We start from the raw sequence: 26,063 nt of genomic DNA, 5'->3' as shown, positions 1-26,063 counted from the left end.
ACTCTCTCCGTGAAGAAATACTTCCTGACATTGGTTCTTAGTCTTCCTCCCTGGAGCCTCAGCTCGTGACCTCTGGTTCTGCTGATTTTTTTTCTGATGGAAAAGGTTTGTTGTTGTCTTTGGATCGTTAAAGTTTTTCAAGTATCTGAAAGTCTGAATCATATCACCCCTGCTCCTCCTTTCCTCCAGGATGTCCATATTTAGATTCTTCAATCTCTCCTCATATGACATCCGATGAAGACCCTCCACCTTTCTGGTCGCCCTTCTCTGTACCGCTTCAATCTTGTCTCTGTCTCTTTGTAGATACGGTCTCCAGAACTGAACACATTACTCCAGGTGAGGCCTCACCAAGGACCTGTACAAGGGGATAATCACTTCCCTTTTCTTACTCGATATTCCTCTCTCTATGCAGCCCAGCATTCTTCTGGCTTTTGCTATCGCTTTGTCGCATTGTTTCACAGACTTCATATCATTAGACACTATAACCCCAAGGTCTCTCTCCTGCTCCATGCACATCAGCCTTTCCCCCCCCATCGAATACAGTTCATTCGGATTTCCACTCCCCATATGCATGATTTTGCACTTCTTGGCATTGAATCTCAGCTGCCATATCTTCGACCACTCTTCCAGTTTCCTTAAATCCCATCTCATTCTCTCCACTCCTTCCGACGTGTCCACTCTTTTGCAGATCTTAGTGTCGTCCGCAAAAAGACAAATCTTACCTTCTATCCCGTCCGCAATGTTGCTCACAAAGATATGCAGGAGTGGGGATTCTAATTAAAAAGAATATCATTTATGAACAAGTGGCTTGTATCCTTGACCCTGACAGAAGATACATTCTTCTGGTAATTGCACTGGGAGGCATAAAATATACTTTTCTTAATGTTTATGCCCCTAATACCCATCAAGGGCAGTTCTTTAAAAAACTGGAAACTAATAGAAGATAATGCAGACGGGTGCCTGCTTCTGGGGGGGGGGGGGGATTTTAATCTGTCCATTAATCCACACCTAGATAACTCTAGAGGACAAGTGCCAACACTGGGGTAGGACAGGAAGTTACTAAAAGCTTTTTTAGCTAGACAAGGGTTAATAGATACCTGAAGGGTTAGAAATCCGACCCCAAAGAACTATACATATTTTTCCAGGGCTCATCAATCTTACTCTAGAATCGATTTATTACTAGTAGACAAAGCAAGTATAATTTGTATTGATAATCCTTATATCGAACCTATAACATGGTCGGACCATGCCCCCATAGGACTTACTCTAAAAATCTCGCAATATGACAAGGGAAAGCAACACTGGAAGCTAAATGAAAGCCAGTTTGAGGATGAGGCATTTTCTCTGGAATTTCAGAGGGACAAAATAGAATATCTAGCTCACAATGATAACAGAGAGGTTTCTCCTATGATCCTATGGGACTGTATGAAAGTTGTGCTTCGTGGCAAACTAATAGCCAGAGCTGTATATGTCAAAAAACAGAAGGAAGCGGAGAAAAAAGATCTGTTAGTTCAGATTAGGAAACTTGCAAATGCACACAAACAAACAAGTTCTAGTAAGGTACTATCCAGACTAGATCATTGTAGACATAAACTGGAGGACATAAAATCTGCGGCGATCGCCCATAGGGTGGAACCGTTAAAACAAATTCATTATGAAGATGGCAATAAGACGGGGAAGCAATTGGCTCGTAAATTAAAGGTAAAACAAACTACCAACAATATAGTTAAAATTAAAGATGAACAGGGAAAAATTCTAACAACTAATACTGAAATTAGAAATCGCTTTCTGCGCTTTTATACAGAGCTCTATAAAGCTGAAACCAATATTGATAAAGAGAAGATGGACACATATCTCCATAATGTCCCTCTACCATAGATATCCCTTTCCCAACAGGAAGTCTTGGAAAAAGAAATTAATCGGGCAGAAATTTCTTGGGCCATTAAAGGCTTAAAAGCGGGTAAATCATCAGGATTGGATGGCTATACGGCTATTTTTTATTAAAAAATTCGCTGAACAGCTAATCCCAATACTGGTCCAAGTTTTCAACTCCCTAAGAAACATGGGTACAATTTCCACAATTACTAACACAGCCGGCATAACAATATTGGCTAAACCGGGTAGGGATCCCACAGTATGTGGATCGTATCGGCCAATATCTTTAATTAATCTTGATATGAAACTTCTGGAAAAACTTTTGGCCAATAGATTGAATTCCATTCTCCCGGAGTTGATTCATCCCGATCAATCATAATTCATGTCGGGGCAAATGGCGTCGGATAATGTCCACAAAATGGTGGACTCTATTTGGTGGTCCCGGACCCACGATATCCCATGTCTGCTCTTAGCAGTAGACGCAGAAAAGGCGTTTGATTACGTACATTGGCTTTTTCTTTTTCAAACAATGTGGGCTATGTAATTTGGGGAATCTTTTCTATGTTGGGTAGAGAAACTATATGAAGCACCATCAGCCTGTCTAAAGGTAAACGGGGGATATTCCAAAACATTTTCATTAGGTAGAGGCACAAGACAGGGCTGCTCCCTGTCTCCCCTTCTTTTTGCAATATTTTTAGAACCCTTTACGTTCAGGATTCGAAGCAATGACCAAATACGAGGCATTAGGGTAGGGGATTTCTCCTCAAAACTCTCACTTTTCGCCGATGATATTTTATTCACCATAACAGATCCTGTCATTTCCCTTCCAGCTATCAGCTCAGAGATTGCAGACTTTAGTCAAGACTCTGGTTTTAAAATAAACTGGGAAACGTCTGAACTTCTGAACATCTCAGCATCCGTAGAGATGGTGGAGCATCTTCGGCGGGTCCACCCTTTCAGATGGGCTACTACCAAAATTAAATACCTGGGTGTTTACATAGGCAATCAAGGTGACATGTTCTAGTTAAACTTCCCTCCATTAATGGAGAAGATCTATAAAACCTAGAAGAATGGGTTCACTATCACATTTCCTGGTCAGGTCGAATGAATGTCTTACCACAGATATTATATCTTTTCCAAACAATCCCTATAGCCCTCACCCCGAAATTATTAGAAAAATGGCAAAAATGAATCTTAAAATTCATTTGGAAAGGGAAACATCCAAGAGTAGTGAAAAAAGTGTTGTTTTTACCTAAATCTCAAGGTGGAATGGGAGTACCAAATTTACATTGGTACCATGCTGCTGCACACCTCAAAGCAGTTATTGACTGACACCGGCAGAGTAAAAAGAAACCTTGGGCAATATTGGAATAGGCCATTTTTGGCTATATGCTATTAGCTGCATTAGCATGGCAACCGAAAAACACGTGGGATAAGATAGTAGCCATGCCAGCTACACTTTTAACATTTGGCTATGCTGGAAAAGATTGTTAGTGGGCCAGAGGGTGCATTACCACAGCTCACATTTATTTTACAACAAATTATTTCGACCCTGTCAACATCTATTAGCTTTCCAAAGTTGGAAAAATAAAGGTATACAAAATTAGAACACATATGGTTACCGGGGAGCATGGTATCATTCCCCACTCTTAGGGATAGATATCAATTGCGAGATACAGAATTGTTTCCCTATTTGCAAATTAGGCACTTTTTGTGCAGTCAAGCGGTTAACACAGAACTGGTGCAAGGGATCCCAGCCTTTGAAAATTTATGTAGGCACGCTGACAAATCTGCCAAGCTAATATCGAAAATTTACCTTCTCTTGATTGGTCATCACAAAAGTCAATTTACCCATATTACAGCATGGGAGCAGGATTTGCCCGGTGCCTTATCAGAGGATACATGGAAACAAATTTATATAAATGTAGGCAAAGGACTAATAACTGCAGGGCACATAGAAAATGGCTACAAAATGTTATACCGATGGTATATTACCCCGGTAAAACTGCACCACATGTTCCCTACCCTTCCCAACATATGCTGGAAGCTATGTGGGGGATGGGGCACCTTTTTTCATCTTTGGTGGGAATGTCCCAAGATACAAAGAGTATGGTCACAGATTTCTGTATGGCTATGTGAAATTATACAGAGTCCTGTCAATGTCATGGCCCCGCAAGCACATTTAAATGTGGAAGTAGAGGGGGGGGGGGGGACAAAATACAAAATAGATTTATCCGATTTGGGGCAGTGGCCACAAGATGTGCCATAGCCAGCTATTGGAAGGATGTTAGTGTTCCATCTTTGTTGGACATACAGGCACGGGTACATACCATGTATACACTGGGGAAAATCACAGCACACAAACGCAAAAGTATGGTGCAGTTTAAGGGGATACAGTCTAACTATGAACTATGGTCCTCAAAAAGGGAAAGGGAGCATCATACACTCGGAGCTTCCACGTGAATGGCATCCCAGATCGAGCTGGCTTATAACCCATTTTGTACACCCTGATAGGATGCAGTCTATCATACCTGAGATCATCCTTGAAACAGGGTGGGGGGGAGGGTTGGGGATTCTAAGAACTTGTATAAAATATTGGTAGGTTAAGAAGGATATTGTCAGACGTTGTATTGTTGTAACTGTTTATTTACTATATGATACTCAAGACGCTACAGTCGGAGCCATGCAACAGATGAGCATTCAGGATTTCCTTTAATTGTAATGTATTCCTCTAACTTGTTGGAATGTCTAAAGAGGATTGTTGTGATACATATGGTTATGGCTTAAGTTGTTCGTTTCCAATAAAAAATGTTTATTTAAAAAAAAAAAAAAATGTTTTCTCCTCAGCTGCTGGCTCTATGCATTTATTTGATCCACATCAACTCACAGTTGGCAAACTGTATCCTTCTCTGTGAAGTTTTGAATAAATCACTTTAAAACTTACAGTAGTGTTATGAGAAGTAATGGACAGCTGACATTTCCTTGCTACTACAAAGTTAAACAAGACATCTTTCCGAAAATGTTAATACATAATGGGCCGGATTTTAAAAAGGTTACATGCGCCGGGCCTATTTTCAAAAGGCCCGGCAACGCGAGTAAAGCCCCGGGACACATGTAAGTCCCGGGGCTTTACTAAAGGGACGGGGGCGGAACCAACCTCTCTCTTAACTGAGTGAACTAGGGATGAACTGGTAAAACTGGGAATGGTGTCAACGGGCGCCCCTTTTAAAATCATCTAATTTATGCGTTAGAAGCGGGATTTGTATGCACATGCACGTGCCCACTTAAAATTTGTCACACATGTGCTCGTGGCCAGGCTATTTTATAATATGCATGCATGTGTTGTAAAATGACCACGTAACTGGGCACAGACTGACGTATGTGCGCAAATGTGTGCTGGTTTGAAAGTTGCCATCATACTATTTGCTGTGCTCTCCAATGATTGTTCATTCACAATTTTATATAAGTCACGAACTCTTAAAGCAGTCAATCTACTTTTTTTTTTTTTTAATGCAACTAACAGGTAGGTCCTCATTCAAAAAAATTTGCACTATAAAAATAAGTTCCATTCAATGGTTTTATTAAGGCCCTTAGGGTACATCGATTGAAGACGATAGATATATACAATATTGATCTCGCCGGATTAGCCGATGATCTCGATCCCCACCACGAGGATATGGAGGAACATGATCAATCATGCAGCATTGTAATTTTTAAAAGGAAGCTGAAAAGCAGCTTGATGATAGAGAAATGTGGCCACTTCAGTCTAGCTTCTTTGTAGATAAGTACTGCACTTGTTGCATAAAGTCTGGTTGGAGCAATAGTAAAGACTGCAGCTATCTGTAAGCATTGGATGCATAAAACTTTTTTTGACCTATAAAAGTTGGACTTTAGGGATTTTATTTTATACGAAAAGATTTTTCCTATGATGGCAGTTGAAGCCCTTGTTATTAATCCTCGTATGTTGAAAAAATGTTCGTTTCCAGTACGTAATTTGTTGCTCTTTTTTTAAACCTATGACTCGAAAACCGTTCTTATTATAATAAGCTGTTCCAATGTGTTTAAATTGTATTAAGTTGTTCTCATGTAAACCGGAATGAAGGCAGTCCGCTATACTTCGGTATATAAAAGCCTCGAAATAAATAAATAATCACTGCAGATGATTGTGACATTCTTATGGGCTGTCTGAGTTTTTCGGAGGGAACGGAGGCAGGCTGCGCGGCTCGGCGCGCGCAGGTTGCCAATTTTGCGCAGCCTTTCCCGCGCCGACCCCTGATTTTAAAAGATACGCGTGTAGCCATATCTATTAAAATCCGGCGTACTTTTGTTTGCACCGGTCGCGCGAACAAAAGTACGCGCGGGCGCAGTTTTTTTTAAATCTACCCCTGAGTGTGGTGAATTTCAATAATAAACCTTACATGACTCCACTATAGTTTCCTCTTCATTATAACCCTTCTAGAGAGGGGCTCAAGATGGGTGGGGGGAGGTCCCCTGAGGGCTTGCGTACAAGACCACTGCTTAAAGGAGCACATGGTTGTTAAAAGTAAATAAACAATCAGAGTGAGAGTATTTGTTAAATTATGGAACTGTCTTTACCTAATTGAAGGCTTAATGAGTAAATCAATGTTTTAGGGCTTAACAACCTTTTTTTACAAAGTAGTAATGAATTAACTGGAAGGGTGTCCAAACTTTTGTACATGTCATAGGTGCGGACTGACAGTGATCTGGGCTCCCAAGGCAATAAGGGTCATTGCCCACCCATCCCAGGCTAGGGGAGAGTGCTGTGAGCCCTCCAGCACAGCCCTATTGAGCAAAGTCAGTCTGCCCATGTCATATTCTTTTTGTTTTTTTTTTCAATTTGTTAAAATCCACAACCCGGCGCACACATCTACGCCCGATTTTATAACATGCGCGCGCAGCCACACGCATGTTATAAAATTCGGGTTCGGCATGCGCAAGGGGGTGCACACTTGTGCACCTTGCACAAACCGAGCCCTAGGGGAGCCCCGATGGCTTAACCCATTCCCTCCAAAGCCGCTCCAAAATCGGAGCGGCCTTGGAGGGAACTTTCCTTCGGCCCCCCCCACCTTCTCCTCCCTTCCCCTATCTAACCCGCCCCCCAGCCCTACCTAAATCCCCCCTACCTTTATTTTTTTTTATTTACGCCTGCCTCTGGGCAGGCGTAGATTGCGCGTGCTGGCCGACTGCCGGCACGGGATCCCCGGGTCCAGCAGCAGTGGAGAGGCCTCTGGCCACGCCCATTCCCCGCCCCCTGTCAGCCCCGCCCATGCCCAGCCCATTTTTTCAAGCCCCAGGACTTACATATGTCCCGGGGCTTGCGCGCATCGCCGGGCCTATGCAAAATAGGCTCGGCGCGCGCAATAGCGGGGTTTTCGGGGTTACGCACGTAACATACGCGTGTAACCCTTTTAAAATCCACTCCTTTATGTTTAACTATTTTGCTGCACTCATGATTTTAAACATCTCTATCATATCCCCCCTCAGCCGTGTCTTCTCCAAGCTGAAAAGTCCTAACCTCTTTAGTCTTTCCTCATAGGGGAGCTGTTCCATCCCCTTTATCATTTTGGTCGCCCTTCTCTGTACCTTCTCCAGTGCAACTATATCTTTTTTGAGATGTGGCGACCAGAATTGTACACAGTATTCAAGGTGTGGTCTCACCATGGAGCGATACAGAGGCATTATGACATTTTCCGTTTTATTCACCATTCCCTTTCTAATAATTCCCAACATTCTGTTTGCTTTTTTGACTGCCGCAGCACACTGTACCGACTATTTCAATGTGTTATCCACTATGACACCTAGATCTCTTTCTTGGGTTATAGCACCTAATATGGAACCCAACATTGTGTAATTATAGCATGGGTTATTTTTCCCTATATGCATCACCTTGCACTTATCCACATTAAATTTCATCTGCCATTTGGATGCCCAATTTTCCAGTCTCAGAAGGTCTTCCTGCAATTTATCACAATCTGCTTGTGATTTAACTACTCTGAATAATTTTGAATCATCTGCAAATTTGATTATCTCACTCGTCATATTTCTTTCCAGATCATTTATAAATATATTGAAAAGTAAGGGTCCCAGTACAGATCCCTGAGGCACTCCACTGTCCACTCCCTTCCACTGAGAAAATTGCCCATTTAATCCTAGTCTCTGTTTCCTGTCTTTTAGCCAGTTTGTAATCCACGAAAGGACATCGCCACCTATCCCATGACTTTTACTTTTCCTAGAAGCCTCTCATGAGGAACTTTGTTAACTTTAAAAAAAACAAAAACTAACAGATTTGTAAGGCAAGACTTCCCTTTGCTAAATCTATGTTGGCTCTGCCTCTTTAGTGTGTCTTTATCCAGATGGTCAGAAATTTTGTTCTTTAGAACAGCCTCTATCATTTTGTCCAATGCTGCCGTCTAGCTCACCAGTTTGCAATTTCCAAAATCACCCCTGGAGCTAATTTTAAAAGTGGACATTATGTTGAGCCATGCTCCAATTCTTTCGGCAGGCGTAAATCTGCCAACAAAGGTGTGTGGGGGGGGGGTTTAGATAGGGCTGGGGGGGGGGTCGGTTAGGTTGGGGAAGGGAGGGGAGGGGAAGGCGAGGGGAGGTGGAAGGAAAGTTCCCCCCGAGGCCGCTCCATTTTCGGCTATTTAAAGCAGCCTTCAAGATTAAGGAATTAAGCTCAAAGAGTAATGGTCTGATTTTCTGGGAAATTAGTCTAATAGATATACAGAGGTTGCTAATATTTAAGTTGGTAACAGTTATTCTGACACTGGTCGTATAGTATGTCAAGGTTTGTTCAATTATAAATTTGTGATTTTATGCATTTTAATTGATTTTGTACATTGTTTTCCACGCCACTTCAATCTGTGGCATGTGCAGCATAGAAATGCTTCTAAATAAATAAATAAAATATTTCTTTAAAAAATGTACAGTCCACATATATCTAAAATGCAAAGCATATAACAGTCATACATACATAATAAAAATAGATAAAATAATTTTAAAACTAAAAACAAATAAAGCAAAAAACAATAAAAAAAACAATAAAACTAAAAACAAATAAACAAATAAAGATTGCATGCCAAGCCAGATTTCATTGTTCATAACTCTGCCCATAGGCTAGAAAATAAATACAGCCCTCCCTTAAAGATGTAAAAATTACTATAAGGAGATGACTAAAAAATTGTATCAGCTGTAAGCTACAGAGTGGCAGCTTCCCCAAAAGCCTCTTTAAAGTAGAGAGTCTTTACAGCTTTTCTAAATGTGGTGGTGAACATCATTGTTATAGATTCTAAAGTGATAATCTCACAACAGAGAATGCGTAATGCCATGCCTCCACGAAATGAACCAATCACAACAAAGGGTCTTTTAATAGCAGCATATTAGCAGAATGCAGAGAGTGGGATCTAATATAAATTCTTAAAACAACATTGAACCAAGGAGCAACATTATTGTTTAGTAACTTGTGCACCAGCATCATGATTTTGTATTTAACGCGCCAAACTACTCATAGCCAATGCAGGGACTGAAGATCTGGAGTTATAGGAGTGCGACTACTAATCCTGTTAAGAACCTCAAGGCAGAATTCTGCACAATCTGCCATGCCCATACTGCATTGGCTAGGAGGCCAGTAAGCTCTATCCCAATTAAAATTAGGGCCAGCAGTGCAGAACAGAAGCCATGAATGGTGAGCAATGGCGTCAACCTATGAAGTATCCATAATTTTGCAAAAGAGATCTAATATGGGATTATTCCTAACTACTGATGAATTCAGAGCCACACACAGACAAAATGCACAGTGACATATAGAAAATTGATTCTGGGCCTGGCCAACTCGGGTTTACTTAATTTACAAATGTGGAGGGATGTTGAGAACTATCCCAGACATCTAATCTCCCACACAATTACTTTCTGCCTGTATATCCTCCAAATAATTGCTTTAAAGTTTAATAGGCCTTTTTGCTAATATTTGCAAAAGAAGGGCAATTTCTCATACATACATACATATGCTGATTAGAGTTGTCCCTACTATTGCTATGCTTAAGTACTAAAACCCTGCAAACTATCAGATAAGAATTTGAGAGTTCCTAAGCTTGAAGGTGAACATCAAAGCAGCACTAAGGTCCTTATTATGGTTTGCAGGGATAATAAAGAGGTTACCACCTTTTTGAAACAATGAAAAGGTCACTCTCCTGGCCCTGCAGCCATTTGCTAATATTTACACGAATAATACAAAGGCCACCGACCTGATCCCCTAATAGATAAACTCAGATAAGTAAAAGAAACATATAAACAAGAATTCTGGGAGCTATAAACACCCAGGCAGGAAAGCAGGCACACATATAAAACTACAAGGGAAGCAGTCCATACTGACCTCAGACTTTCAGAGATGGCAGGACAGACAGATCTCTTGAGCCCCTGTTTTCAAAGGCAATTAGGAATGTAAACTCTGTATCTTTATATGTATATTTAGGTATTCTCTGTAGTAGTTACTATTATTGCAATCAACCATTTAGTGATAACTGTAGCAATTCTCTCTGTCTAATTATTCCTATAAACTCATAATGAATCTGCTATCACTTTTACCTGGCACCAAGATTGTGGTGTGGTGTGGAGCAAGAGAGAGAGGAAAAAAAAAAAAAGAGTATTAAGGTAAGTCTTGTCAATTATTGGTGCAAGCCCCTGTCAGACAAGTATAAGACAAGTGATCCTAGCCTCTCAATATGGACCCAGAACAAAGTCATAATTAGGAATCTAATCTGAGGCCTTGTGGAAAGATCGAAATCCAAAATAATACTAAGATTCTGAAGATGTAGACACCTTAATTTCAAGATCTTTAAATTTAAAGAAAGATGGAGCATCACCTGATGAAAACCTACTCAAAATCATTATTTCAGTCTTGACAAAAAGTTGATAGCAAGATGATTATATGAGTTAGCCAAGATTTAATGGAAGCATCTTTGTGGTTCCAGACCACAAAGATGGTTTGAGCAAAAAAAACTGGATATCATCAGCAAATAACTTCTAATTAATGCCCAAACCAGCTGACAGCTTGCACAAAGGGATCATATAGATGTTAAATAAGAGAGCAGACAGTGCTGAACCTTAGGGGACCCCAGTTGTCACACTGAGCCATCTTGATGTCATGGCTGCATTTATCTGTTGCATAAACCCAGATGGATAAAATGAAAACCACCTATGGACCATACCCGAGATTCCAATCTCTGCAAGGCAACTCAGTAAGATGGAGTGATTAAGTTTATCAAAAGCAGCAAAAATATCAAGTACCACCATCACATAACAAACCCACATCTGATGGTATCCAATACTGGACAATAAGGTTTCCAACTGGATAATTTTCTGAAATCAGACTGAAATTGGTCCAGAATATTATGCTGCTCCAGAAAATAACCAAGCTAATTTAAAACTGCTCTCTCAAGAAACTTAGCAAGGAATAGTATTGTACAGCTAGGTCTATAATTACTCTAAGGTGATGGATCTAGGGCTGACTTCTTTAATAAGAGTAGAAATGAAGCACTCTTCAAAGACGGGGGCCCAAAACCCTCATTAAGAGACAAGTTAACATCTTTTTGCCAAGGGAACACTCAAGTCTTCCTGCAAGATCTTTATTAAAGTGGGAGGACATTAAATGGACAAGTTGATAGATTTAACTTAGCCAGAATCTTTACAATTTCATTATTGATAACAGAAAAAAAGTCCCATACTGAAATAAGTACATTAGCATAAGTTCCTGTAGGAGGACTATATCCCTGAAACCTACTATGAATTTTAGAGAATTTGTCTTTGAAAAACAAGACAAAAGACTCAAGTTTCCAAATCATGTGTGATGGCTTTTCCCTTGTTCTCAGCAAGTTGAGAGGTCAGCTTAACTAGTTAGAATAGCTCACATGGCTAATGCCAGTCACAGAGATCCTGGCAGAGTAAATACTTTTCTTTACCACATCAATCCTATATCTTAGTTAAATAGGCAAAGCATTTCTCAAAATTCTCATTTGATTTAATCTACTGCCAATAGTGCTCTTAACCTACGCAACGCACGTTTGAGTTCTCTTAAAGCAGAGGTGAGTCAAAGGGGCAAAGTGAGTGCACCATGGCTGAACAGACTTCATGGACACCAACTCATCAAAAGCACTGGCTTAAGATGTCTATAAATGCATCAACAGCTTCTGCAGAATCTGATGGATCGAAAAGTGCCAATCTGGGAATATCTGCTCATGCAGCAATGATGGATCAATGCAGCTATGCACTTTAAAAGTGGGTGACATAGTCCTCACATCAGTAATTAATAGCTGTCAGAAAAGTAAAACATGGACCAACCATGGTCTTCTCTAATTAATAGCCCGAAAGGTTACATTAGAAATTAGAGCACAAATATCAAATTGAGGGCATGCCCATGCTTGTGCCTAGGCCTCTCCACTATGAGATCCCATCTTAATGCAAGCATAATCTCCAGGAATACCTCACCCGTAGATGAGAGAGGACATTCATCCATATGTAAATTAAAATCTCCCAAAACAATATCTGAACTATAGTCAATTTCCATGACAGAGAGAAAATCAATAACAGGAGAGTAATATTACAAATGCGGCCAGATCGAGAATAAAAAAGACAAATATTGACAATAGGTGATACTAACAGCAAAACTTCATATGGAGGAGTCAGATTCTTACAGATTTAAAATTAAATATACATTTAAAATTAACCAGCAGGCCTCCACCACTTCTATTAGGGCATAGTTGTGAAATTACCATATACTCAGTTGAACAAAGCTGGTTTATCCTCACTGATTCATCTTTAGTTAGCCATGATTCTGTCATACAAAGGCATTCTAGCCATCTATCAGTGAAGAGGTCAAAAATTACATGACATTTTTTAGAGACTGATTGAGCATTAAGTAGTATATTATAAGTTTACAATTTGAATAAGGGTTGGACAAAGTGCAGGGCTGGTGCAAGGGCATTAGGTGCCTTAGAAGAACTTTCAGCCTTGTGTCCCCCCTCCCCCCAAGCCTCCCTCCTCCACCAGCCCATCTCACAAGTAAAAGTTATGCATTTATAATAGATTTTGCAGGGGAAAAAAAAGGACATTCAAAGTACAGTTTTCTGAAATAAAAATCAGAGCAGTGCATGTAAAAATACATATTGTATGTCAACTAGAAAACCCTTTAAGGCAAAAAAGTCACTTGGATCTCATATGGTAACAGGCCTATTGTAATGTGTACTAGATGTAGGTTTGGCCCTCAAAGCAATAAGTAAAATGAATTACAATTATAATATAGTAAACCTCCCATATCAAAACAACACTAACTGCCAGCACTTAAACAGTAACAACCCTATCTATGAAAAGGCAACAATGTAAAGATTACATCAGGTCCTAAAACACCAATACACATCCTATTAAAAAATAGAATAAACCTAGCTGCTATAGAACCCTACACAGAAACTACACACTAGCAGAATACCTCATATTCAATCACACATGCAGAACACAGGTAAACCCTCACCACATTATTATGTTATGTTGATTTACATTTTTTGTTCCCCACCTAGCATGACATTATAGGCAGGATATAAGTTTAGAAATAAATAAAAATAAATAAATACAGAGTAAAGAGGCCATAAAGTAAAAATTAAAAATGTGCAGACAAAAACTGAACTGGAAACTCCAACACTAGACTCTGTATGAGGTGCAACAATGGAAAAACAGAAACACTACCATTCTTCATAAAATATCAAATAAAGTCATGAAATATAAAACAATAATTGTAAAACCTTACTACAAAACAACATTCCAAAATAGTTGAAAAATAGAATGATATCCAATAATTAAAAACTCGTAAAAATTAAAACAAAAACTCTCCAAAAAATATTGAAAAACAGCAGACATCAAATAACACCCAGATGATTAAAACTAACAAGAGTCGAAAATCAACCACTCTCCATACCTGGGAACTTTTGATTTCCAGGTGCCTTGAGATTGTTATGGCTTAGCTGATGGGGTGGGGAATGGGAGCTGTTGAGCACAAACTTTCTTCTTTCTCTCTCATGCATACAAATACATGTTCATTCTCTCTAACACACAAACATACAGGCTCTCCCCCCCAACACATACAGATGCTCTCTCCCTCACATACACTCAGGCAAGGCTCTTTCTCACAGACTCATTCACACACTCTCACCCAGGCTCCCTCCTTCTCTCTCTCTTTCCCCACTCACACACAAACACCTTCACACCCTCATACACACCCAATCCCTCTCATATACACACCCTCATATAAGCTCCCTCTGTATCTCTCACCCCCACACATAGACAATCTGTCTTTTGACTGCACATGCACACACAGGCTCCCTCTTTCACTCGAACATATGCTCATTCACTCTTTCACACAGGCTTCCAATCTCTCCCCTCTCTCATACACACAAAGTCACCCTCACTCCTTCTCACACACACAGAGACATCCTCACATATATATACACACACACGTTTCCAATCTCTCTCACTCACATAGGCTCACAGGCTCATTTTGAGCCTTACATTATTCTTTCTGCAGGTGGTATGGCCTCTGCCCTCAGCTTTCTACAGCTTCTTTCTCCCTTTTGACTGCTGTTCCAAGGCCTACTTTCTGCTGCAGACGGTATGAGCTCCATCCACTGCCCTGTCTTTTAATCTTCAACCGCAAGCACGTGGGATGGGCTCCACACACAGCTCTCCCAGGCCTCTCTCAGTTTTCTGTTTTGGCAGGATGGGCTCTTTCCGCCACTCTCCTAGGCCTCTCTCAGTCTTCTCCCGCGGGCGATATGGACTCTGCTTACGGCCCCCTGGGCATATCTCCAAATCTCAGCTATGAACTAGATGGGCTCTGCTTGTGGCCCCACACAGCTGCATTTTGCAATCCCCTAATGGTTAGCGCTCTAAGCGACTGTCTAGTTTGCCTAATGGAAGCGCTGCACCCAACAAAGAGTGCATCCTTAAGGAAACAAGTCACCAATCGCTAACATGGGGCCAACAGCACATATGACTAGAAAGAGAGCTATACCTTCCTTTCCCCATAAAATTGGGAATGGAGGAATCACAATTGAAAGATGCAACAGGCTTCATGAGCAGACAGGATCATAGAAAATGGCACGTATAATCAATGAATGCAGTGCGCATGAAAGGGTGCATAAAGGGGTGAGCGCCTTCATTGTGCTCCTTTGAGCATGTGCCAAGGGTGCAAGCCACACCAGCACATGGCGCTTCTGGTGTCATCAGTGGCCCTTTAATTTCAAATCTCCAGATGTTTTTATATTCATCACTTTGAGTGAACAACATTAATATTAAGTAAACTCAGAAGCAGTGAACAGCTAATTAAACAAGGCTTTCCATGCCGACCACTTAAAATATGTGGAAGAAGGCCACAAACATGTGAAACAAGTTCCCAGACTCAAACATGCTCCAACACCACAGGTATTATTGCAAAATGTGCCCAGTTCTGCAAAATAAATAAATAAATAAATAAATTTCGCCATAGAGATTCAATATCTGTTCCACCAAAACTGTATACTTCATCTCTGTTAAGCCTAAGAACTATTCCACAGAGGTTCATAGACCTCATCACAACAACAGTGCCATAAAAAGGGGATGGGGGCCTTACTATGTCTTACACACCCTGTGCTTGACGGGACAATGTCAAAGCGAGCACGAGGCAGAATGCATCCTTGATCGTGCAGACAAGCCACCATATTTTGATGCCAACAGTTAAACAGGAGCAAAGAAATTGCAGTGGGGGGGGGGGGGGTCATGAACAATCATGAAGGGGGGAACTCTGGCTACTCAATCAGGGAAGAGAAATAACTATGCTGTAAAGCCTCAGTGCCATGGAGGCACTGAAAACTCAGAAGGGAGGGAGCTGCAAGAATGTAGTAACAATAGCAAGCATGCCATGGCTTAGCTATGTGTCGCGATGAGCTGGAGAGAGAAGAGCTATTTCTGCTGTGATGGGCTGGGTGGGAAGAACTACAGCAGGACTGTACGTGCAGGAGTCACTGCAGTGTTCCACAATCCAGGAAGAGCTGCCACCCTCAGGCTTCTCAGCACAGGAGAAGTTGCTACTGCCACTGGGTCCCTACCCACGAGAGAGAGAGAGATCATAGCTGCTGCCTGCCAAGGAGAAGTGATGAGGGGAGGGGAATGACAAAGAGGCCAGAGAGAATGGCGGGGAAGGGAGAATAAAGGTACAAAGTGTAAAAAATAAATTAAAACGTTAAATAAGCAAATCAAAACATGAGAAAATATAAAAGATGAATAAACCAAGAAAAATACAAAACATTTAGTGAAGACAGTAAGAAAGCAACAAAAAAAAAAAGTTGGGCAGGATGGGATGGAGTTTTTCCCAGCTTCTAAAAAAAATGTCGACTGGCCCCTAATTTTTTTTTTTTTTTTAGTTTCCAGTCTTTACCATTGTGGTGTGCTGCCTCTGTGTCTGAGTTTGGAGTGTGTACCTCTATGTTTGTTTGGTGTGCTGTGGTCTGTGGAAGCCTTATTCCTTCTCAACTAACCCCCCAAAAAGTGGACAGGACTCCATTTGAGTACAATGCTGCTATCTTCATTCTGCAATAATATTACAAGGAGAAGGCCATACTTTGAGCAAGCTCTCAATGGGCATTCTGAAATCTATTACATTCAGCAAGATTTGAATACTATTTCTACACAAAGAAGGCAGTACGTCAAGGGTTTGTTTACACAAATATGCCTCAAGGCTTGATTTTGGTTATTACTGCAAGCTAGTAGGCACATCTTGTTACAGATGAGAATGCACTTTCTTGATTAATCTTGAAGCCCTTGAAGTCTTAGGCTCCTTTCATGGCATAGTCTCTGTTTTCATAAATATATTTATATCCAGTCTGGTAGGGTATGACTTCAGAAAGTATTGATCTGCTACCAATCTGTGTGTGTGGTCTATGCCTCTGTCTGTTTTTCTGTCTGATGTGAAGTATCGAATGTAGGGTGGGGGTGTCTGGGTCTCTGGATATCTGTAGGATCTCTGTGTCTGTCTTTGTCTCTGTGGGTGTCATTTTCTCTCAGTTGGTCTGGGTATGGGGTGTCAGGGTATGAAGTATCTATTTTTCTCTGTGTCTTTCTGTCTGGGTATGGGGTGTCTGACTCTCTCTGCCCATATTTGTATGTGTGAGCTTACTCCTTTCAGCAACTTGAACAGAAACAAAATGGGGTCTTTGAGCCACTAGCTGGCAGTGTGGATACCCTTTAAATGTGTGTGTGTGTGTGTTTATATGTATATGTGCATATATATATATATATATGAAGTAACCCATTTTCGGGGGCCCCAATCAATTACATGAATGGAAGGGGGCCCAGCTCGAAAATATTGCTCACCCCCAAGTTAAAACATAAAAATGAATGCAATAAAAGGCTACTCAAAGAATTTATCAATTTGCAACACTTTAGTTAAAAGACAAAGCATTATTGCTGGTCAAAAGTTAAGATAATTTTTAACTCTTAATTCATCATGCGTAGTCCATAACATCAGTTCTCCTACTCCCCCTCCTACACAACTTTTCAAAAAAGATTTTTGCTTTGTTTTTCTGAAACAAGAAGTATAACATAGCCATCATGTTGTACTCTAATCTTAGTGGGAAAGAGCAGGGCAACCTTCACTCACTGGTGATACAGTTCCAAGCACATCATTTCTTTCCTCTGTGCTGCAACTCGGGCTGAATAATTATTGAACATTAGTAAAGTTAGACCTTGGTATTACACTTTTTGCGCTTTTCAATATGCTCATAATAAACAGGTTTTATCTTCCCAATTTCTAATGATTTTGGCCTGCTATCATTGCCTTGGCTCACTAAAATCCTTTCATACCTGACTGGTTCTGTTATGACATCCAGATCCAACTTCTCCGGCAGCCATCTTTCAAATAATCCTCTCAGCTCGTGAACTTTTATCAACTCCAACAGGCCAACGATTCATATATTGTTGCGACGTCCCACTTCTCTTGATCTTTAATTCTCTCACGCAACTCTGTGTTTGCCTTTTGCAGAGCCAAAATTTATTCAGTTGCTCTATTCGTTCTCTCTTCCTGGACTGCTATGCATTGCTCAGCTTCTTCGATTTTCTTTGCATGGACTTCAAATCCCTCTCCAATCTCATCCATAGCAGATTGTAGTTTATTCAAACAAACATCTAGAGTGGCTGAAACACTTTTAGAAATATGTTGTAGCACCTCTTCAGAAACCACCACAACTTTTTCCTCTTCCTCCATGGCCACCATTTTCCCGTGTCCTTTAGTCTTTTTATGTACACATCACGGGATCTTGGTGGTCATGCCCGAGTTTAAAAGAAATAAAGTAGCAAATCAGACTACACTAATCTTGTCAAGAGTAACTAACATTCATTGAAAACGTTTGTTCACCAGATTGTATTTTGCAAGTAAAAAGCTAAATTTGGGAGATTCTGTGTATGCTCCTTCCCCCATGTCCATTCAGGCATCATGCATACCAGAAGTCCTCAAAATCTCTTAACTAAATCTGAGGCAACTATACCCAAGGCTGGTGCCTCCAATAGGCAAACTAGGCAGTCACCTACAGTGCCGAAATTTTGAGGGTGGCCAAACCCTGCCCCCATGAGGCCCAAAGGGGTGCTGTGGCAGAGCTAATACCACTAAAGGCGGCAGTGCAGTACTGGAGCTGCTGCCACCAAAGGAGAAAGTGTTGTGCTGGAGGTAAGTTGGAGAGGGGGGGTGCATGACCAAAGATTCACCTAGAGTGCCAAATATTCTTGCACAGGCCCTGACCCTACTAGATTGCCTGTGTACTGGAAAGGCATTCCCCTTTACTATGTCTCTGGCCATAAGACCTAGAAATAGGAACAGAGGATTACAAAAAATGTAACAGATCCTACTCCTTCAAAAACATATCAAACTGCCACAGAGTTGTCTCTCCCCACCTGCTGTTATGCATACAGGAACTTCCCATTCCAGTAGCCTCGAGGGAGAAGCTGTTGTGAAATGGCATGTTCTTCTCCTAATTTCCTAACCTATGTCCTAAACTAGGGTCATCTAGTAGTTATCCCCAGGGGGTTACCATACCAATTTCTACCTAAAAGCCTAAATTTGGCTTCCAGAACCTCTTTCCTGCACCTTGCGAAGTTGTTGATGCCCACATGTACCATGCCAGCTGGCTCTTCCCCAGCACTAAAATCCTATTTGGGTGACATGTGAGGGTCTGCCACCCTTGCACCAGGCAGGCAATGTACCAAGAAATCCTCATGCCCACTAGCCACCCAACTTTCTATATTCCTAATGATTGAATCACCAACTACAACGGCCGTCCTAAACTTTCCATCCTGAGCACACATCCCTGGAGATCCATCCTCAGGTCAAGAGGATTCTGCATCATCTGGAATGCAAGTCCTGGCTGTTACAGGATCATTTTATGCCATAACAGAACGATCCTCTCTTTCCAGGTGGCTTTGCTTTTACAAGGTAGCATGAAGCTGCCAGACTGGAAGTAGGACCACTTTACTGCATCCCCAGTCTCCTCTATATAGCTCTGTGTGCCTCAGCTCCTCCAGGTCTGCCTCACTAGTCTCCAAAGATCAGACTCATCCTCTGACAGCCAGGAGCTCTGTGCATCTACTTTTTAAATTCTGAAGCCCAAAAGAAAGAGACAACTTCCTAGTTTTCAATTGTAAGGATTGAAAAATACAGGAATGACCAATTTATCTCTCAGTCTCTCTTCTCTCCCAAGCTTTAGATCACAAACATTTCCCAGAAAAGCAATACTCACAGATCCAGTTCACTCACCAGAAAAGGTAGCTTTTTCTTTCAGTATTCCCTCAGGATTCACTTAGAAATTAATTGCAACATACAATTTAACCAACTATATAGGAGTAGATCCCAGGCACAGAGAATAAATGGGAATGAATACGTTTTTGTTGTCGACAAAATGAAAAATTCAGGCAACTCAATTTGCTTTATTAAATATATGCCAATCACCAACTTAACCTCTATTTCCTTCTGTTATAAACATCAACAACCAACCATCAAGGAAACTCCCCAATACGTGGTAATGTGCGGTTGCTATATGTGAAGGGACACTCTGTGATCTCCTCATTTAATAGCTGCCGACTTTATTCTTTAAATGGTTGTATTTTACTATTTTTTAATTTTTTATTGATGCAATCCTTTATGGGCAGGCGGCTTTGACTTAAGAGAAGAACAGGAGTTCGGGTAGAACCGATAAGCTTCCATTTAAAAGAGTGGGAACGCTAAAAAAGTAGAATTGACCGCCAGGGGGAGGACTCTTACTGAATTGAAAAGCTACAAACACGGTTCATTGTGGAATATAAAATAAAGGATTGCATCAATAAAAAAATAGTAAAATACAACCATTTAAAGAATAAAGTCGGCAGCTATTAAATGAGGAGATCACAAAGTGTCCCTTCACATATAGCAACCGCACATTACCATGTATCGGGGAGTTTCCTTGATGGTTGGTTGTTGACGTTTATTAAATATATGAGCACACCATCAGATTAAACGTACTGCTTACAGTTGTAAATATTAGCTGAAGATACAACATGACATCTTGGCTCAGACCAGTGGTCCATTTAGCCCAGCATCCTGTCTCTGGCAGTGGCCAATTCATATCTCTAGGAAGTACCCTGCAGATCTCAAGGAGCAGATACAATTCTTGTTGATCATTCCCAGGGATAAGCTGTTGCTTTCCCAAGTCTGCTTCACTAATAATTGTTTATGGGCTTTTCTTCCAAGAACATAATCAAACCCCTTTTAAACTCAGCTGTACTAGATACCTTGACCAGATCTTTCGGCAACAAATTCCACAGCTTGATTGTGAGTTTAATGGAAAAAACAAAACAAAACAAAACTTCCTCCAGTTTGTTTTAAATTTGTTACATATCAGTTTTATGGAGTGTCCCCTAGACCTTTTAACTACAAACCTGTTATTTGTATAACTGAAAATACAATAAAAGCTCTATTATCTGATATCCATGAGGAATACGGGGTATCAGTTAACCAAATATGTCAGTTATGTGACAGCCCTCTGCTTCCATCACCAGCCCCTCCCTTCACAGGCTGCAGCATGCAGGAAACAGGAGGGGGATGGGATGAAGCTGGAATAGATGAAGCACACAGAAGAGCTACTCTGCTCCCTAATCCAGCCCCTCCCCCTTCCTGTCCCTTGCAGGGAACAGGAGGGGAGGTTGGAACCAAGTGAGCAGAGCAAAGCAAAGTTGCTCTGCTCCTTAAACCAACCCCTTTTATCATCTTTCCCCTCCTCCCAACCACCACAGAAGGTGCTGCCTGGACGAGATACCCATCAACAGAGCATTCTGGATGATAAAATGAAAGTAGCTTTCACGATACTTGGATTTGCCAATAAAAATGTTATTCAAAAAAAAAAAAAAAAAAGGAAGTCTCTAGAACAGGGCTTCCCAAACCTGTCCTGGGGACCCCACAGCCAGTCGGATTTTCAGGATTTCAACAATGAATATGTATGAGATACATTTGCATACCAGTATGCAATTCATATCTCTAGGAAGTACCCTGCAGATCTCAAAGGAGCAGATACCAGTAAGCAAATGTATCTCATGCATATTTATTGTGGATGTCCTGAAAATCCAACCGGCTGTGGGGGTCCCCAGGACAGGTTTGGGAAGCCCTGCTCTAGAACAAAACCCAGATCTCAGATGCACAAGTAGGACCACGTGCAACCCCCATAGTGCTTTCAACAGCTTATTAGGAGACCTTAGTTCCATTCCCAACTCAGCGGTCTGCTCTTCAGGTTTCTAGATTAGCACTGTGCACTGCTCAGCAGGGTGTCTGGGTTTTATTCTGGAGCCAGGCACCTGCCTTTGTGGCTTGTGCTGATTTCAGAGGGGAAGGCCCACACAATGGCAGTATCACAGTTTCAGATGTTTAAAGGGAAAAGCAATTTTATTATTATTTTTTTTCATCCTGTCACAATGATCAGAAAAGGAAAAAAGAAGTAGTACACCCTTCCTCCCCTCTCACCTTGGTAACTCTTCCGCTGTATGGAGAATTTGGAGAGACGGAAAGCTTGGCTACCAACATTCCATTCCATGTCGGCTCCACAGTGAGAAAGGATGACAGCTCCCCGGCGCACCAGGCGGGATGGATTCATGAAGGAAGAAGTGCGATTTTCTGGGGGTACGGGTGTGACAAAGGATGGAGATGGTTGCTGCAAACCTGTAGGATATAAACCAGATGGGTTCCAGAATTGGGGGGCCTTGCTGATGAATAATGGATGGTAGAAAAGGCAGGCCGGACCCAGAGGGCTGCACTGGGACTGATGGCTGTCCAGAAGGCATCAGGAGAGAGAGAGATAGTAGGTTGCTGAGGGAGAGGCTATAGAGGAGAGGAGCATTTGAGGGCTGATCCATGTGCTGGGTGAAAATAAGTGGGGGCTTAACTGAGGGCTGGAGAGGGACCAGTAGGAGCTGAGCTGGGGATTGGAAGGGAACTATTATAGAATCATCTAATAGTTGGAGAGGTGAAGGCTGGCAAGGAGCTAACAGGTGCTCAGCAAAAGGATGAACACTTGATTGGGGGCTGGAAAAAGTCAGGAAGGGCCTCAGCTGGTATCTGGAAGGAATCAGGTGGAGCAACAGGTAGGGACTGGAAACGAATACTTAGAGTAAAGGTAGTTTGAAGGCCATTATATGGCTGAAAGGAAAAGAGAGGCTGACCAGAAGATTGAACAGTAACAAAAGAATGGAAACAAGCAAATGTCTAGACTCGGTGGGGTGAATGGTGTGAAGTGAGTGTTTGATTAAGGCTGGATTGATAGTATGACAAGAGTCGCCAGCTCTGTCTGGGAGACTCCTGTGATGCAAGATACTCACCTGTGTCAGGAAGTTTCAGCACAAGAGGCTGGTCTGTGTTGGAGGGCTGCAGCGAGAGGAGAAGCTGACCTTGGCTGGACGGCTGCAGCGAAAGGAGAAACTGACCTTGGCTGGATGGCTGTAGCGAGAGGAGAATCTGACCTTGGCGGGATGTCTGCAGTGAGAGCTGACCTTGGCTGGATGGTTGCAGTGAGGATAGTGGTCCACTTTCGTTGGAGGATTGCAGTGAGGTGAGAGGCTGACCTTGGCTGGATGGCTGCAGTGAGAAGAGAGGCTGACCTTGACTGGGCAGCTGCAGTGGGGATAGTAGTCCACTTAAGTTGGAAGATTTCAGTGAGGGGCGAGGCTGACCTTGGCTGGGCAGCTGCAGTGAAGATAGTGGTCCACTTTGGTTGGAAGAGTGCAGTGAAGAGAGAAGCTGACCTTGGCTGGGCAGCTGCAGTGAGGATAGTGGTCCACTTTGGTTGGAAGATTTCAGTGAGGGGAGAGGCTGACCTTGGATGGGTGACGGCAGTGAGGATAGTGGTCCACTTTGGTTGGAGGATTGCAGTGAGGTGAGAGGTTGACCTTGGCTGGGTGACTGCAGTGAGGATAGTGGTCCACCTTGGTTGGAGGATTGCAGTGAGGTGAGAGGTTGACCTTGGCTGGGTGACTGCAGTGAGGATAGTGGTCCATTTTGGTTGGAGGGTTGCAGTGAGGTGAGAGGCTGAGCTTGGCTGGACGACTGCAGTAAGGATAGTGGTCCACTTTGGTTGGAGGATTGTAGTGAGGTGAGAGACTGACTCTGGCTTGTTGGCTGCAATGAGGTGAGAGGAAGATTTTGGCTTGAAGGTTTCCGCAACTCTGGTGGATCTGTCATTCTCAGTGGCAATACGTGCAGAGGCTGACCTGGGCCAGCTGGTGATAGTAAAAGAAGTGCCTGACTTGGACCAGCTGGTGGATGTACAACCAGAGGCTGAATTGAATCGGATGGCTTTGCTAAGGCATGAGGATGGCCATGGTGTCTTGTCCTAGGTGATCTAACAGGAGCTTGATGTGGCCTTCCATGGCCATGTGGCCATCTTGAGGAGAACAAATGTCGTAACCTGGATGAGTAAGAATTGGCTTTATAGTGATGCTGGTCTCTATTGTTGTGTTTTTGCTCAGCTAGAGGTGCACTGGCTAATACGGAACGCCTTTTTCGAGTAGCAGGATCTGATGACAGAAAGCTTAGATCCCAGCTAACAAACTTTAGAAGTGGTGGAAGAGCGCCCGGATCTGTCTCCTCTTTACAACATCTCTCCTGGCTCAGTGCATTGCTGTCTGTAAAGATTAGGGAAACCATGTTAAAGATGAATGCTTTCACATATTCCATAGGCATCTTGATGAATTATTTCATTTCCTACTAGATTAGCTGCCTGAACTGAGGAGTAGCACATGCGCATGGCCTGCAGCGTCAGAGAGGACCAGCTGATTCCTGCAGAGGGCTGCCAGTATTGGCACAATCAGCTGAGTGACCTTTAACTAGGTCCTCCAGCCCCCAGCCATACTGTGCCATGTTTTAAATCTCAGTCAATGTTGGAATCCTGCCCTCCATATGAATCCAGTTATTTGCTCTCAGCAAGAACCACAGGCATCACAGATAGGGAAACTATTTACACTGGTAAATGTATGTTCACCTGCATAAAAATGTGGTTTGAATATTGGCCTCCCCCCCCCCCCTTTAACGTGGGTAAAAATACACGCGCTACAAAACAACATGCATGCTTTTACCTACAGAGAAAACGGGATGGGATTAGGTTGAGGGAAAGAAAGCCCCCATGCATACTTTCCAGTGTGTACTCTACACCTGCTCCCACTCAGGCACAAATTACATGGGTACAAAAATACCCAAGGTGTACACGCTGTCCACATTTTCAAAAGGAATTTCCTTTTTAAAATGTACTTGCAGGTTGATCTGTCTGGGGCAGAGGATAGGAGACAAGAGACAGAGTGAGTGAGTTAGTGAATGAGTGAGCGAGTGTGCATGTGTCTAAAGGTTGCTTGGAAAAAGCCTCCTAGTAGAAGTAGTGAAGGCACAGGCAGCAGCAGAATTCAGGAAAAAACAGAAGATCCTTAGCGGGAGCAGGGTCTGCAGCATTGCACCAGGAAGAGAAAAAGGGAAGAGTAGTTTGGACTTGTGGTCTTTATCTGCCATCGTATTCTAGTTTTAAATATCTCTAACCATGTTTGTTGCATAATATGCCATACAGCGCCTTCCCCCCCAAAAAGCACTAGAACTATTTCACCTCAGAGGACGCCTTATTGTGATTGCCCTCAACAGTGACATGTTCATTTTCCAGAGTCCCTAAAGATAGAAGAGGAATACAAAACCCATCAACTTACAGCTTAAACACTGAAACACCAAATTGATGGCAATAAGAAAATGGTATTTCATCCTTCTGTTAGGTGAACGCCGGCTGAAGTCTCAGGTGGGACAGTAATAAGGTTCTACCTGAAACCAGGAGAGAGAGCTAGGAGTCAGGTGGCTATCCATCCCATGACATCACAGCATGGATTGTGCTGTCTCATAGTGAGAGGTGACATCACGCATTCCATGAGTGTCACAGGGGCAGCAGGCCCTGCTTCTGTATTGGGAGGAATGTGGGATCCTTTGCCAATGCTACAAGCCTGTCAAGCCCAGTTTCAGGATTCTTGTGCTGAGGGGGGGTGGGGGGGGGGGAGAGAGTGCAGGGGGGCACTAGCATATCATCTGTAAATATGGTTGTATAAAATCTGAGCTGCCCTTCATCGCCGTATTTTCAAGATTTCAGTGATCCATTTTAATGTGAAGTAAATAAAATAACGATGATACCCTTTGCTGAAGTTCTGGTCCTTCAACTTTTCACATCCAGAATGCTTGTGAGACAGTGGAAGGCCTGAAAAGACCCAACCATCAAGACCTGGAGCTGTGGGCATTTTTCAAAAGGCAAGCAGTAAGAGGGGGAAATCCCTCACTCCAACCTGCAGAAACAGGACCTACACCATTGTCTTTTCTTCATGTTAGCCTGCTCCAAGTTGTGGGGGAAACGTCCCACAATTAAAAAATAAAACATAAATAAATAGTGCCTCTAGGCCATGGCTGTGCAGGAAGATTGTTCTAGGAGGTAAGAAAGTTGTGTGGGCAGAAAGAGCCTGATTAGAACAGCTGCTGGGAGGACCTGCTGCTACAACCGCTATAGACCACCAGAGCGGGGTCAAGGGTGTACAGTATAGACATGTCTGCTGCCCTTGTCCCACCC

General features: G+C 42.3%; 1 protein-coding gene across 1 annotated transcript in view; it reads right to left on the bottom strand.

The window, feature by feature from the left end:
• LOC115094743 (transmembrane protease serine 9-like) overlaps positions 1–25,280 on the bottom strand; it is a 175,385-nt gene extending 150,105 nt beyond the window's left edge. The window contains exons 1-3 of the mRNA XM_029608000.1: positions 25,168–25,280; positions 22,804–24,105; positions 21,953–22,147 (exon numbers count right to left, since the gene is read on the bottom strand). Coding sequence (XP_029463860.1) covers positions 21,953–22,147; positions 22,804–24,105; positions 25,168–25,219 — 1,549 coding nt within the window. The 5' untranslated portion in view covers positions 25,220–25,280. The remainder of the gene's footprint in view (positions 1–21,952; positions 22,148–22,803; positions 24,106–25,167) is intronic.
• Positions 25,281–26,063: the final 783 nt, after the last annotated feature.

This window comes from Rhinatrema bivittatum, chromosome 1 (genome assembly GCF_901001135.1).
Source record: "Rhinatrema bivittatum chromosome 1, aRhiBiv1.1, whole genome shotgun sequence".
In the NCBI taxonomy this organism is placed as follows: Eukaryota; Metazoa; Chordata; class Amphibia; order Gymnophiona; family Rhinatrematidae; genus Rhinatrema; species Rhinatrema bivittatum.
Note: the sequence above shows the minus strand (reverse complement) of the source record. Positions and strands in the feature narration are given on the sequence as shown.